Below are 14,393 nucleotides of genomic sequence, written 5' to 3' on the forward strand. Positions count from 1 at the left end.
CTGTCTAATGTAGGAAGGAACTGCAGATGCTGGTTTAAACCGAAGATATACACAAAAAGCTGGAGTAACTCAGTGGGACCAGCAGCATATCTCGTGAGAAGGAATAGGTGACGTTTCGGGTCGAGACCCATCTTCAGACAGTTTCCTCTGTCTTCTTAGTATCGACCTCAAATGGGTTTCTAATCCTGTCTCAACCTTCTTTGTTCAAAGGCGAGCAGCCTGGTTACTCCACACTGCCTACTGCAATAAACTTCCTCATTCCAGAAGTAATTCTAATAATTCAAGGTGCTGTGTGAACAGATGTCACTCTTAATATGATCAAAATGCGATGGACCAGATTACATCTAGTCCATCATTGATCAAATTGGAAGTGAGGACTCTCTGCATTGAAGCTTGAAGTCATGCATTCAGCACTTCATTCCTGCTCAAATACTTGCTGCCTCTGAGTTTTAATTCTGTTTCTTATCCATTTCTGAGCCACACTGTGAACTGCTTTTGTGCTAAGTTTTGTCGCAATCTTTCTTATCAAGGGTTTCCCATGAGTTCAATAACATCATTAGATTTACCACTGTTCACTTGGGCAATCCCATCCTCAGTCAATAGTTAACGATATTAATCCCATCTGAATCCATGATGAAATCCATTTAGACTGATGTTCATACAAATATGGTCAAGTGTTTCCTGATAGGGACTAGATCACTTCAGCTGTTGTTGACAATAAGACCAATATGACTGTCATTTCAATTGGTTTTACAACAGCATGGATCAAATAATAGAATCAGATTAGATTGGTTATGTTATTTGAACATGGAAATGGGATTAGGTTATTTCCTATTCATTAAGGGGCTCAGAGGTGCAGTGGTAGAATTGTTGCTCTGGTTCGATCTTGACTATGGGTGCTCTCTGTACGGAGTTTATACATTCTCCCTGTGACCGCGTGGGTTTCCTCCGGATGCTCCGGTTTCCTCCCACAAAGCAAAGATGTGCAGGTTTGTAGACAAATTGGCTTTGATAAATTGTCCCTAGTGTGTCGGATAGAACTAGTGCATGGGTGATCGTCGGTTGGTGAGGACTCAGTGGGCTGAAGAGCCTGTTTCCATGCTGTAAACCTCTAAACTAAACTAGTTCTCTGCTGCTCTTTGATAATTCTTATAATAATTGTATAATTAAATTATTATTGACCAATGTGTCTCTCTTGAATGATGAATCAAAAAATTGAACATTTTAAGTCTACCTAGTTTATCCAAAAGCACTTGGCAACTGGAAGTTTGTGTAATGGAGATTTTGCAGAGAGTTAGAGCAGGGTTCTTGTGTCAAATTATGTATTTATGATTTAGGCTTGATTGCTTTGTGCTATGATTAAGAAGTTTATGAATGATATTTAAATTGATGGTGAAGATAAAAATTCTTGTCTGTGGGAAGGTGGTTAGTCAATGGACTGGTCAGCTGAGTACAATAGTGCCATGTAGCATTATCCATGGGTTTGTTACTTTCCTTAGAAATGGTGATATGGGTCTTTTGTATTCATTGCAGAGGCTAGTTTAGCATTTCATCTGAATGTCACCACCTCAGCACAGCGTCCCCTCATCCTTGCGCACGACACCCCTTCAGCCTTGTGCATGAATATCAATGCAGATTATATGTTTTACTATCCGGACTTGCCCTTGAACCTATGATCTACTTATCTGACAAGCCAAGCTAGTAAATAGGTTTGCTAGTTTGAAGTTTTTTTTTGTGTGGGGTGGGGGATGAGGGAGATGTAATTACATTATGTGTTCTATAAAACGTTTAAAATCTTGAGTCTGGTGTAATAAAAATAGAATTTAAACTGGTTGAGTTAACACAAAGCAATAGCATATTCATGAGTGTTTACTGACTGAGCTTGAAGCAAAATTAGATGGGTAGCTTGCTGCTAATTTATCCTATTTGTTCACAGTAAGTGTTCTTTTCTTCCTTAATAGTTTCTCAGGGTTAGCAGAATAAGATAATCAGTTCATTTTATTGCATTGTACAGGAATGCTTGCCTCAAAGTGTTATTTATTAACACAAATCTGTTTCTAAAGGGGAACACATATTTGCATTTATTCTTCAGGGGGATTTAAAAAGGCAGCAAGAACCTTCTGATTCCGTCTCTGAGAGAATCCTTTTGCGCACAGGGTGTTGATTGATAAGACGTTCAACCACAGAGTTGGAAGTGAGCAGGAATGCCTGCTTGGGCTCACGAGCAGCTGATTGTGCAGCAACAAAGTCAATTTATTTAATGAAATGGAGCTTACATAAAGCACATAAGCAGAAAATATAGTAACTTCTTCCAATAAAACCAGGGCAATTTCTCCAGGAAAATTATAGAGTTAAATAAATTCAATAATGACTTTATTAATTATTGCCTTAATAATGCGCCAGTTTGTGTGACAGGCTTGATTGATGGGGTAGGCATCCCTTTTCTGCTGAGAGGTGCTGTTGCCACATTTTTGCAGCCTGTTATTCTATTCAGATTAATATGGGGCGGGAAGGGAACAGTACAGCCAATGAAGTGTCTGGTCACCATCACGCTGCAGTTAGTGAGAGCTTGCTATGAATAAACTGGTTGCCATATTTCCCAGAGTGTGATAGAGATCTTTTTTTTTTTAATGGAATTTGTCAAAAATTGCTTTATAACAACTTGAGATAATGAATGGTGCTGAGGAAGTAAGAGTTAGCTTTTTCTCTCATTCTAGCTATTAATATCTGAAGGGTAATCACAGTTGTAATGCAAGGAATGTAATAGGTAATTAGTGCATGACAAGCACTCAGCTTCAAAATATTCTCATGAGATTATTTATATCCACCTGGAAACAGCAATCAGACTCTTGTTTTAACATCTTATCCAAATGGTGGGACCTTTGACAGTACGGCACTTCTTCCAGTGTTTCCTTAAAACATCATAGAACTATACAACACATACGCAGGCCCTTCAGTCCACTTTATCCATGCCGACAAAATTGTCATACTCCGCAAGGCCAATTTGCTTGCATTTGTCCCATAGCCTTCTAAACCCTTCCTATTTTCCTTTTAGTGCAAAGAAGATGCAATTCAATCTGCTTCCCATTTCTATTACTGTATGCTGATCTTTATTGCAAAAGGATTTCAGTGCAAGAGGGCAATGCCATGCCCCAATTACAAAACGCATTGGTGGGACTGTGTCAGGAATGTTATGCACTGTTCATGACGCCTTACCCAAAGAAAGATATATTTGTGATATCAAAATTACAGAGATTACTGGGATGGCAGATTTGTCATATGAAGAGCAACTAAGCAGCCTGGGCCTGAATGTTTTTGAATTCAGAAGAATGAGAGGTGATCTAATTGAAATGCATGAAACTCTTGAGGTGGCTTGGCAGGGTAAAAACAGGAATGATGTTTCCCATGGCTGGGATTGTGGCTTAGAATAGAAATCACAGTTTCAAAATAAGGGTGTAGCTATTCAAGGGTATGAGAAGTCATTTCTTCACCAGGGTGTAGTGAACCTTATCAAGAGAACTGTGGAGATTAAGGGAGACAAGAAACTGCAAATGTTGGGCCTCTTTTCACGAAGGGCTGCAGGGAAAATGCTGGGAACTATATGCTGGTGAGCTTAACATCTGTAGTTGGAAAGTTAATAGAGAGTATTCTGAGGGATCGGTTATACAAGCTTTTGGACGGGCAAGGACTGATTAGGGATAGTCAGCATGGTTTTGTACATAGGAGGTCGTGTCTCACAAATCTGATTGATTTTTGTGAAGACGTGACCAAAAAGGTCGATGAGGGCAGAGCTGTAGATGTTGTGTACATGGATTTCAGTAAAGCATTTGACAAGGTTCCGCATGGTAAGCTGCTCTGAAAGGTTAGATCGCATGGGATCTAAGGAGAGATAAGTGAATGGATAGCAAATTGGCTTCATGAAAGGAAGCAGAGGGTGATGGTGAAAGGATGCTTCTCGAACTGGAGGCCTGTGACTAGTGGTGTGCCTAAAGGTTCAGTGTTGGGCCGTTATTGTTTGTCATCTACATCAATGATTTGGATGAGAACATACAGGGCAAGATTAGCAAGTTTGCTGATGATACAAAAGTGGGTGGTTTTGCAGATAGTGAAGATGGTTGTGAAAGATTGCAACAGGATCTGGATCGATTGACCAGGTGGGCTGAGGAATGGTTGATGGAATTTAATACAGAGAAGTGTGAGGTGTTGCATTTTGGAATTTCTAACAAGGGCAGGACCTACACAGTGAATGGTAGGCCTCTGGGGAGCGTTGAAGAGCAGGGTGATCTAGGAACGACCGCCCCGACGTGCAGCAGCAGCGGCGGTGGCAGCGGCGGTGGCAGCGGCGGCGTCTTTACCCACCCGGATCGCAGCCTGAACGCGGGAGAAGACGGCAGGGGAAGAGAAAAGACATTCTGGCCTTCCATCACAGTGAGGAGGTGACTGGAGGAGACTCACTGTGATGGATGTTTCTTTTTGTTTGGTGTTGGTTTGTGATTGTGTGTGTTATTGCTTATTTTTATTGCTCTTATTGTTGGACTGTGGGTAATCTTTTATTTCACTGCATATTTATGTGTATGTGACAAATAAACTTGACTATTGACTATTGAATGCAGGTGCATGGTTCCTTGAAGGTCGAGTCGCAGGTAGATAAGGTGGTCAAAAAGGCTTTTGCCTTCATCAGTCAGAGTATTGAGTATAGAAGCTGAGAGGTCATGTTGCAGTTGTATAAGAAGTTGGTGAGACCGCATTTAGAATATTGTGTTCAGTTCTGGACACCATGTGAGTGGAAAGATATTGTGGAGCTTGAAAGGGTTGAGGGAAGATTTATGTGGATGTTGCCAGGACTAGAGAGTGTGAGATATAGGGAGAGGTTGAGTAGGCTGGGTCTCAATTCCTTGGAGCGCAGGAGGATGAGGGGTGATCTTATAGAGGTATATAAATCATGAGAGGAATAGATCGGGTAGATGCACAGAGTCTCTTGCCCAGAGTAGGGGAATCGAGGAGCACAGGATATAGGTTCAAGGTGAAGGGGAAAAGATTTAATAGGAATCTGAAGGGTAACTTTTCTACACAAAGGGTGGTGAGTGTATGGAACAAGCTGCCAGAGGAAGTAGTTGAGGCTGGGACTATCCCAACGTTTAAGAAACAGTTAGACAGGTACATGGATAGGACAGGTTTGGAGGGATATGGGCCAAGCGCAGGCAGGTAAGACTAGTGTAGCTGGGACATGTTGGCCGGTGTGGGCAAGTTGGGTCGAAGGGCCTGTTTTCACACTGCATCACTCTCTCTCTAAATGCTGGAATCTTGAGAGCAACGCAAAGTGCTGGAGGATCTCAGTGAGTCAGGTGGCAGCTATGGGGAAGAACCTGTGGAGTGAGACTGACTCAAGCCTGAAGAAGGGTTCTGCTCCAAAAAGTACTCTGTCCATTACTTCCACAGATATTGCCTGACCTGCTGAGTTCCTCCAACACTTTGTGTTTTTCTGTAGAGATTCAGTTTGAGTATATCGAGAGGGAGATCAATAATCTTTAGAAATTTGGAGATTAAATTGATTAATTTAAGAAAGATAAGTCATGATCCTATTGCATGGTGGAGCAGGCACAAGGTATTGAATTATTCCTCCTGCTTCTATGTCTTATGTAACTGAAAAACATTAGTGATCCCATATTCACTGAGGTTTAAAAGATATGGTACTGATCTCATTGAATCATGTAAGATTCTGAAAGGTACTGACATGTTAGACGTTGAAAGGCCATTTCTCAAGACTGGAGCGTCTAGAAGTAAGTATCTTAACCTTGGGTTTACATATGTAAACAGCCATATGGGTCTGTAATGAACAGAAATGTATTAATTTAGCCGGATGTAAAAGTTTGGAATTCTTTAGCATATAAGGTGATGGATCCTAGGTACTGAATGTGCTAATGGCTGAGATTGGTACTTTTTTGGGCACTGAGATTAAAGGCATAATAAAACAACAGTTTTCCACAGGGGCAAAGGAGGGTGTAGGGGCCATGTGATTTGCTTCCTGCAATTGCTGCTTGTATTCTTATGTCGGACACAGACAGACATAAAAAATAAGCGTATCTACTGTGACTGGTCAAGAAAAACTAGGTATAGACTATCAATGTAAAGCACCAGTGAAGAAGGAAAGAAATCAGTGGTGGGAATGTGAAATTCGCTATTACAGGGCATGTGAATAGCATGGATGCATTTAATTGGAAGCTGGAGGTGGCAATGGGAGGATGAGCATATGAAGGGGAAAGGACTAAAAAAACATGGTAATGGCATTGGAAGTTGTATGGTGGCAGGAGGACCATGTTAAAAACAAACATTGACATAGGCTTGCTGCATAGCAGGATATGTTACTGAGAAGGTAGTCTCAATGTATCTCAGTGTAACCAATCTGTCTGCTGCAGAAGCACACAAGTCCTTTTCGTGAAGCAGTGCACATTTCATTTCCACTCACTAATAGAAAAATTAAATTGTTTAGTCCACTTAAATGATTTAGTCATTAAAGACTAAATTTTAGTCATGTTACCAATAAATGAAAATCAAAAAAAAAATCCAGATTCTGGAAATCTGAAATACAAACAGAAAATGCATGAAAAGCTCATTGGGTGAGATAACATCTGGCAAGGTCTGGTCTGCAGTGTTGTCTGTTTCACTTTCCACACATGCTGCTTCACCCATTGAGTTTTCCGAGCATTTTCTTTGTGTTTCACTGAGTCTACTGTGGATAGGGTGAGCAGTTTCAAATACTTGGGAGTCCGCATCACAGAGGATCTGACATGGGCAACACACATTGCCGCACTGGTGGGTAAGGCAAGGCAGCGCCTTTACCACCTTAGACAACTGTGGAAATTCAGAGTGTCTCTGAGGATCCTTCATTGCTTCTACTCTGGGGCCGTAGAGAGCATCCTGTCCGGCAACATTACAGTCTGGTTTGGGAACAGCTCTGCCCAGGACAGGATGGCCCTGCAGAGAGTAGTGCGTTCGGCAGAACGCACCATGGGAACTACACTCGTCCCCCTGCAGGACCTATACATCAGGAGGTGCAGATCCAGAGCAAGCAAGATCATGAGGGACCCCTGCCACCCCAGTAACGGACTGTTCCAGATGCTACGATCAGGCAAACGCCTCCGCTATCATGCTGTGAAAACGGAGAGGATGAGACGGAGTTTCTTCCCACAGGCCATCAGGACTGTCAACTTTTATAACTCCAGAGACTAAATTTTTGTCTACACTATAGTAACTTATTAACTTTATTTATATGCTGTAACTGTGATTCTTTTTTGTGCACATTCCGCAGGCATTGCCACTTTCATTTCACTGCACATCGTGTATGTGAATGTGACAAATAAACTTGACTTGACTAAGTTCTGGGTTTGTTGTATTACTCTTATTGGCAGGTACCTCAAGGAACAATTTGGGCAACTCGGGACCCCAGTAAGCATGTAAAGTTGAAAAGTTGATGGTAGCCTCTTCTGTTCTCCCACATGATGGTACTGTAATTTAAAAAAAACAATATTATTATTTCTTCCTCCAGAGGTAGCACTAAGCTACCCTGGTGATAAACAAACAACTAAATGGCACTGAAGCGAAAAAATGCAGATGCTGGAAATCTGACATAGAAATAGAGACGTTTCAGAACAGCAGGCCAGTCAGCATCTCTGGAGAGAGAAACCAGTTAATGTTTCAGATCAGGACTGTTCTCATGTAAAACTATCCCAACATTTAAGAAGCAGTTAGACATACACATGGACAGGATGGGTTTGGAGGGATATGAACCAAAATGCTGGCAAGTGGGACTAGTGTAGGTGGGACATGTTGGCCGGTGTGGACAAGTTGCACCAAAGGATCTGTTTCCACACTGTATCACTCTATGGCTTTATGACCATCAATCTGAAATATTGACTGTTCTCTCCCCACAGATGCTACCTGACCTATCCAACATTTTCTGCTTTTATTATAGCTAAATGCCAATACTCAGTCTAAACATGAGAAAATCAATGGGACCATGTGGTTTTCATGGATAAATAATTATAAAATCTATTTTAATTTGCTGATAGATTTGCCATTTTTACTGAATTTCCTGTGTCTGTCCAGGATATGAATGAATTTTTCATGCATGTGCTTGTGTGCACAAAGGATGCAGTGCATGCAAATGTGTGTATGTGAGACGTGCTTAGTACAGTGGCCAAGGCATGAGATGGGATATGCACAGGTGTGTATATGTAGGATATAGAACATACAGGAGTGTGTAATAACTGTTTCCATTTATATAGTGCCTTAAATATTGAAACCTGTCACATGAATGTCATCAAGCAAAATATTGCATTGGGAGGGAATAGAGCTAATAACCAAAGGCTTGGTCCTACTGATAGGCTTTAAGGAATAGTTTAGAGGAGGAGAGTTTCAGACCTTGAGGCCTGGCAGCTGAAGGCACACATGCATTTAGTACTAGTGGATGAATTTGGATCCTTTTGGAGGCAGCAGGTGGCAGCCAATGTAGCGATGCTAAAACATTTAAAATCCAGTACATTTCACAGAGATGTGCATGAGGGAGATTCAGAAATTATTTTAATGAATATTTTGTCCATAAATGAGAAGATGAATGGCAGCAGGGGTTTTAGAAACTTTATTTAATTTGTAAAGCTGGGGGGAAAAAGCAGTAAAAAAAAAATGAAAGGAAAATCTGCATGATCTGCAAAGTTAATCTGCAAGTCGAATCAGTTGTAAAGAAAGCAAACTCAATGCTAGCATTTATTTCAAGAGAGCTTGTATACCAAAACAGGGATGTAATGTTGAGGTTCTATAAGGTGCTGGTAAGGCCGCATTAGGAATATTGTGAGCAATTTGGGGCACCATATCTGAGGAAGGATGTGCTGGCGCTGGAGAGGGTCCAGAGGAGGTTTACAAGAATGTTCCCAGGAAGGAGTAGGTTAACCTATGATGAGTGTTTGTCGGCACTGGGCCTGTACTCACTGGAGTTTAGAGGAATGAGGGGGGACCTTATTGAAACTTACAGAATAGTGAAAGGTTTGGATAGAGTGGATGTAGAGAGGATGTTTCTACTAGTGGGAGAGTCTAGGACCAGAGGCCACAGCCTCAGAATTAAAGGATGTTCTTTTAGGAAGGAGATGAGGAGAAATTTCTTTAGTCAAAGGGTGGTGAATCTATGGAATTCTTTGCCACAGAAGGTTTTGGAGGCCAAGTCTGGATATTTTAAAGGCAGATAGATAGATTCTTGATTAGTACAGGTGTCAGAGGGTATGGGGAGAAGGCAGGAGAATGGGGTTAGGAGGGACAGATAGATCAGCCATGATTGAATCGAAGAGTAGACTTGATGTGCCGAATGGCCTAATTCTACTCCTATCACTTATGACCTTGACATAACAGGTGATGCAAAAAGCCTCCAAACTGGGCAATAATCAGACCTAGATTACATAAATGAAGTCCATTGTGAGGGGATATTAGGGGGCTGAGATACGAGGAAGGTGAGAGGTTCAGATGCAAGTGTGTAGAAATTGGATTGGATTCATTTTTGATGCCCTAAATATGTGTAAAGCGTGAACAATGCTAAATTGGAAATATATATTAAATTGGTGCCATCTTGTCTTAAGAAAGCACGATTGTGCTTTAACCATTTTAAGAAAAGTTCAAAGCATTATTTATGTATATTTTAAAAATAGTGGTAGGCTAATCTGACTTCTGGAGATCACTGTTGACCATCCCTTCCACTTTCCAGCTTTCCGTCACTTGCATCCATTCTCCTCCTGACCTGTTTATTGCGGGAGCCTTGATTTGGTTCACTCACTATTGGTATGGGACTTCATCAGGTGCATTCTGAAATCTATATGGATTATATCTACTGGATTTCTCTCATCCAGCTTCTGTGTGTGTGCTGAGAGAAAAATGGCAGATGAAGATAGGTTTAAAAAGGAGCTTGTTTGATTAGTGTTTTTTCAAATTTTGGCAGGGGAATGTTGACATTGCATGTTGATGATAAATGTTGTGAAGAAGAATCGCAATGGATATTGCTGCATATTGGAAATCTGCACCATACCAAATGTTTTCTGATATTTTCTTATGAATCTTATAATTCTTATTAAAAAATACTAGAAACTATTAATTTTTATTTTCAGCTTGTAAAATGTTCAAAGGTCTTTTATTGTCACATGTACCAATTAAGGTACAGTGAAATGTGAATTACCGTACAGCATAAAGGGAAAAAAAGCACCAAAACACACAACTACTTAAAAGTTAACATAAACATCCGCCACAGTGGATTCCCCACATTTCTCACTGTGATGGAAGGCAAAAAAGTCCAAACCTCTTCCTCTTTATTCTCCCGCTGTTGGGGCAGTCGAACCATCCGTCGGGGCGATCAAAACCCCTGCGACAGGGCGGTCGAAACTCCTGCGGCTTGGAGTTCCCGAAGTTGGTCTCTGACCTGAGACCGTGGGCTCCGTGATTTTAAGTCCGCAAGCACCCATGTTTGGAGCTCCGAGGATGATCCCTGGCAAAGGGATCGCGAGCTCCGTGATGTTAGTCCTGTAGGCTCCCCGCAGTGCAGCTCTCAAAATCGGTCACCAGCAAAGGTTGCCAACTCCTCGATTTTAGGCCGTGGTGCAGACGGAGATATGATACGGAATAAAATCGTATCTCCGTCGAGGTAAGAGATTAGAAAAAGTTTCCCCACATAAAACAAGCTAAAAAACACAAAACATACATTTAACACATACAATTAAAACACAAAGAAGGAAAGGACAGACAGACTGTTGGCGAGGCAGCCATTGATGGCACCACCCGGTGGATGGGAACGTTCATGCCCAAGTTGTAATACATGCTTGATCTTTAATTTGTACTTTTGTCTGAATTAAATTAGGAATCTATTGAGCACAAATCATCACATGAGAACCAGTCACCGTTAGTAGTTGCTCATGATTTCCGATCATTACGGCAACCTGAGCTCAAAGGAAAGAAGATTTCAGATCGACTGTGCATGTCTGAGCCACCAGACTATGGTAAGTACTACATATTTCTGCTGCTTTTGTAAGGGTATTGATATCGTATAGCATTTTATGAGGAAAGAGAATGGCTACTCCATTAGAGAGGTTACATGGTGGCAGTGTTCGGAGAATGTTTCAAAGCTACAAGTTGATATCTACAGTGAACAGTAACTACTTCATTTCTTCATCTTCTTCACGCCCACCACAATGGTGGAGCCTCTTATATTTTTGACCCCACAGTTGTTGTTCTCATCCAATGTGCCATTTTCTTGTCAACACTGGGAGCAAGTTCCAAATGCATGATAAACAGTAGGAAAGGATGAAGTTACTTAATCTGCACTTCCCTGATATATAATAAAACTTACCCATCATTGACATGTAAGAAATGCAACTACTACCTAGTTGTGTGACTGTCTCATGGATCAATATTCTAAGCAACTCTACCCTTCACTGCGGCATTATGGTATCTGGACCCCATCTTAGCAATGTGAGTTAAAGTTCTTAATGACAAAAGAAATAAAAACAGGAAGAGGGCACATTGCCATTAAAGCTTGCATTTGTTCTTTGGTGAATTAATGGGTCTTGGTAAATTTTGGTCTACTTCAGCTATCTATACCCTTCCCCCATCTTTACTTCCCTTGACTCCCTCAGCCCTCAAGTCTCATTGGCTGAGGATCCAAATTGGCTGAGATGAGAATTTCAAAAGTTTACAATATCTGAGTGTTTTCTTTTTCCTCATCTCTGTCTACATGTCCAACCATGGTTGGCTGGGATGACATATCCACAGATTTAACAGAGTGCAGATATGACAGTTCTTTGCTTCATCGGTTTTTAATTTTATTTTTAATTTCCCATGTAAATAAATAATGTTATACATTTTGTTACTAATAAAATATCATTGCCCCAAACCTATACAAACTAAGTGTTAAAGGTAAAAAGAGCACCTCCATATTCCCTCTGTCCCACATTAGCAATTAAACCAACTTCCATCTTCCTCTTGATTCATTCCCTGGCTGACAGAGTCAATAACAAGGCCAGCATTTACTTCCAATTCCTCATTGTCCTTAGTGGTGACAGTGGTGAGCTGCCTTCTTGAGCTGCTGCTGTACCTGTGGTGAAGGTTTACAGAAAATTCCAAGATTCAGATGAAAGAATAGAGAGAGATTTCCAAATGGAGAGAGGATTTATGAAAATCAAAACTCCAGATATTGTAATTTTGAAATAATTAAAAATATTGGAAGAATTCACCGTTAGGCAGTATCTGTGCAAGGAGAAGCAGAATTATTTTTTCACATCAAACACTCTTCAGTCAGATCTGAGTATTTTTGGCATTGTTTGCAATGCACTCCATTATTAATGTGGATTCTAGTAACTGTGTGTTTTGTCCAGCACTTTGTTCCTAGTTTGTTTTTCCATTGATAATGCTAAGGTTGTGATACTCATTAAGTTGGAGGCACAATATATTGTCAACTGTACAGCAAGCAAAATCAATTTACTCAACAATGAAAATAGAATTAGTGAATGGAACTATAATGACTTCTGCCATTACAAACTGAGTAATATCTGCAGCAACTTGCAGTGTGTAGAGGCTCATAACATAGATTTGTGTAAAGTTTTCACTCACAGTTGTCATAGATCTTGATTGGCAGCAGGCAGTGTAATATGGAAGACACAAAGTAACTCAACGAGTCAGGCAGCATCTCAGGAGAACATGGATAGATTACATTTCAGGTCAGGACGAAGGTATTTATTCACAAAATGCTGGAGTAACTCAGCAGGTCAGGCAGCATCTCGGGAGAGAAGGAAAAGGGTCTCGACCCGAAACGTCACCCATTCCTTCTCTCCTGAGATGCTGCCTGACCTGCTGAATTACTCCAGCATTTTGTGAATAAATACCTTCGATTTGTACCAGCATCTGCAGTTATTTTCCTACACTTTCAGGTCAGGACCCTTCAGACTTGTTTCAGAAGTGCATACTCCATTATGGTGCTGCTATTTTGTGCACTTAAAAAATATTCTGATTTCTTAATTTAAATTAAGACAGCACAGACATTTCTTCACTCTCAAAATAGGTGCAATTCAAATGCAACAATGGCATGCATTTATAGCATCCCTCAGAATATCCCTTGGTGCTTTACTGTGAAGTGTTTTTGTAGTGTAGTCACTGTTTCAGTTTAAGAAATGCATCATTTCATCCAACAAGATCTCAGCAGCAGCAATAACATAACAATGACCTGCTTAACCTTTTCTTTTTAAAAATGTTGATTGACAGATAAATATTGGTTTGGACCCTGAGGATAATTCACCTGGTATTTTTCAAGATAATGCTATGGGACCTATTATATCGACACGCATGCCAACAGGGTTTGTGATGAGCTTTGTAGCTGGCAGACAGCACCATCCGCTCAGTGCAATATGAGAAGCGTCAGCCGAGACTGCTGAGTTCAAGTCTCTGGATTGAAACTTGAACACACAGCCAACAGAATTAGAGATGAGTGTTCTGACTCACTGTCCACTGCCACTCACTTATGGAGCTTTTACATTTAAGATAAATCTTCTGGGTGCAAGGGCACAGGTGAATATATTCTAATTGCAGTTGACATATTAAAATTTTATGAATAGCTGCCTTCAATGAATCAATGCTACACATTCTAATCTAGACATAACATGGCTGTCATTTTGAAACAAAAATCAAAAAACTACAGATGTTGAAATCTAAAATCAAGACAATCAGGAAATACGCAGCAGGTCAGGCTGCATCCCTGGGAAGAGAAAGTGAGTTAACCTAGTGAGATTAGAGATGTTGGCTGATCAGCAGAACATTTACAGCATTTTCAGGATTTTTTCCCCTCTTTTTGAGATGTGCCAACCTTCAGCTACAATAATAAAACAGTCACCAATCCCAGTCATTCTCCCACTCACCCACACTCCACTCACTGTATTCCTTCCCTCTCTCAGGCATTTCCACCAACTCTTCCTCCACACCAACCCTACCAACTTCATTTCTTCCCTCCCTGATACACTACACACCTCTGGTTCCTCTGTCTTCTTCACTCCTACCCCAAGAGGGTACCAAGGAGAAGGTAGGACCACTCAAGGATAAAGGAAGGAATTTGTGCATGGTGTCAGAGGATGCAGGTGAGGAACTAAATGAGTACTTTGCATCTGCATTTACCAAGGAGATGGTGGACAGTGAAATCAGTGCGGGGAAGACTAATATGCTGGGGCATTATGCGATCAAGGAGGAGATGGTGTTGGGGCTCTTGAAGAGCACTAAAGTGGATAAATCCTCAGCCTGATGGGATATTGACTTCTATATTACTTCAAGTAACCCTTGCTTTCCCTCTCTCTCCATTCCTCCCTCTTCACAGTTCTCCGACG

General features: G+C 41.0%; 1 protein-coding gene across 1 annotated transcript in view; it reads left to right on the forward strand.

Moving 5' to 3' along the window:
* nek11 (NIMA-related kinase 11) overlaps positions 1-14,393 on the forward strand; it is a 240,266-nt gene that overhangs the window by 159,196 nt on the left and 66,677 nt on the right. Inside the window, exon 12 of the mRNA XM_078419768.1 lies at positions 10,889-11,027. Coding sequence (XP_078275894.1) covers positions 10,889-11,027 — 139 coding nt within the window. The remainder of the gene's footprint in view (positions 1-10,888; positions 11,028-14,393) is intronic.

Source organism: Rhinoraja longicauda, chromosome 2, assembly GCF_053455715.1.
Source record: "Rhinoraja longicauda isolate Sanriku21f chromosome 2, sRhiLon1.1, whole genome shotgun sequence".
In the NCBI taxonomy this organism is placed as follows: Eukaryota; Metazoa; Chordata; class Chondrichthyes; order Rajiformes; family Arhynchobatidae; genus Rhinoraja; species Rhinoraja longicauda.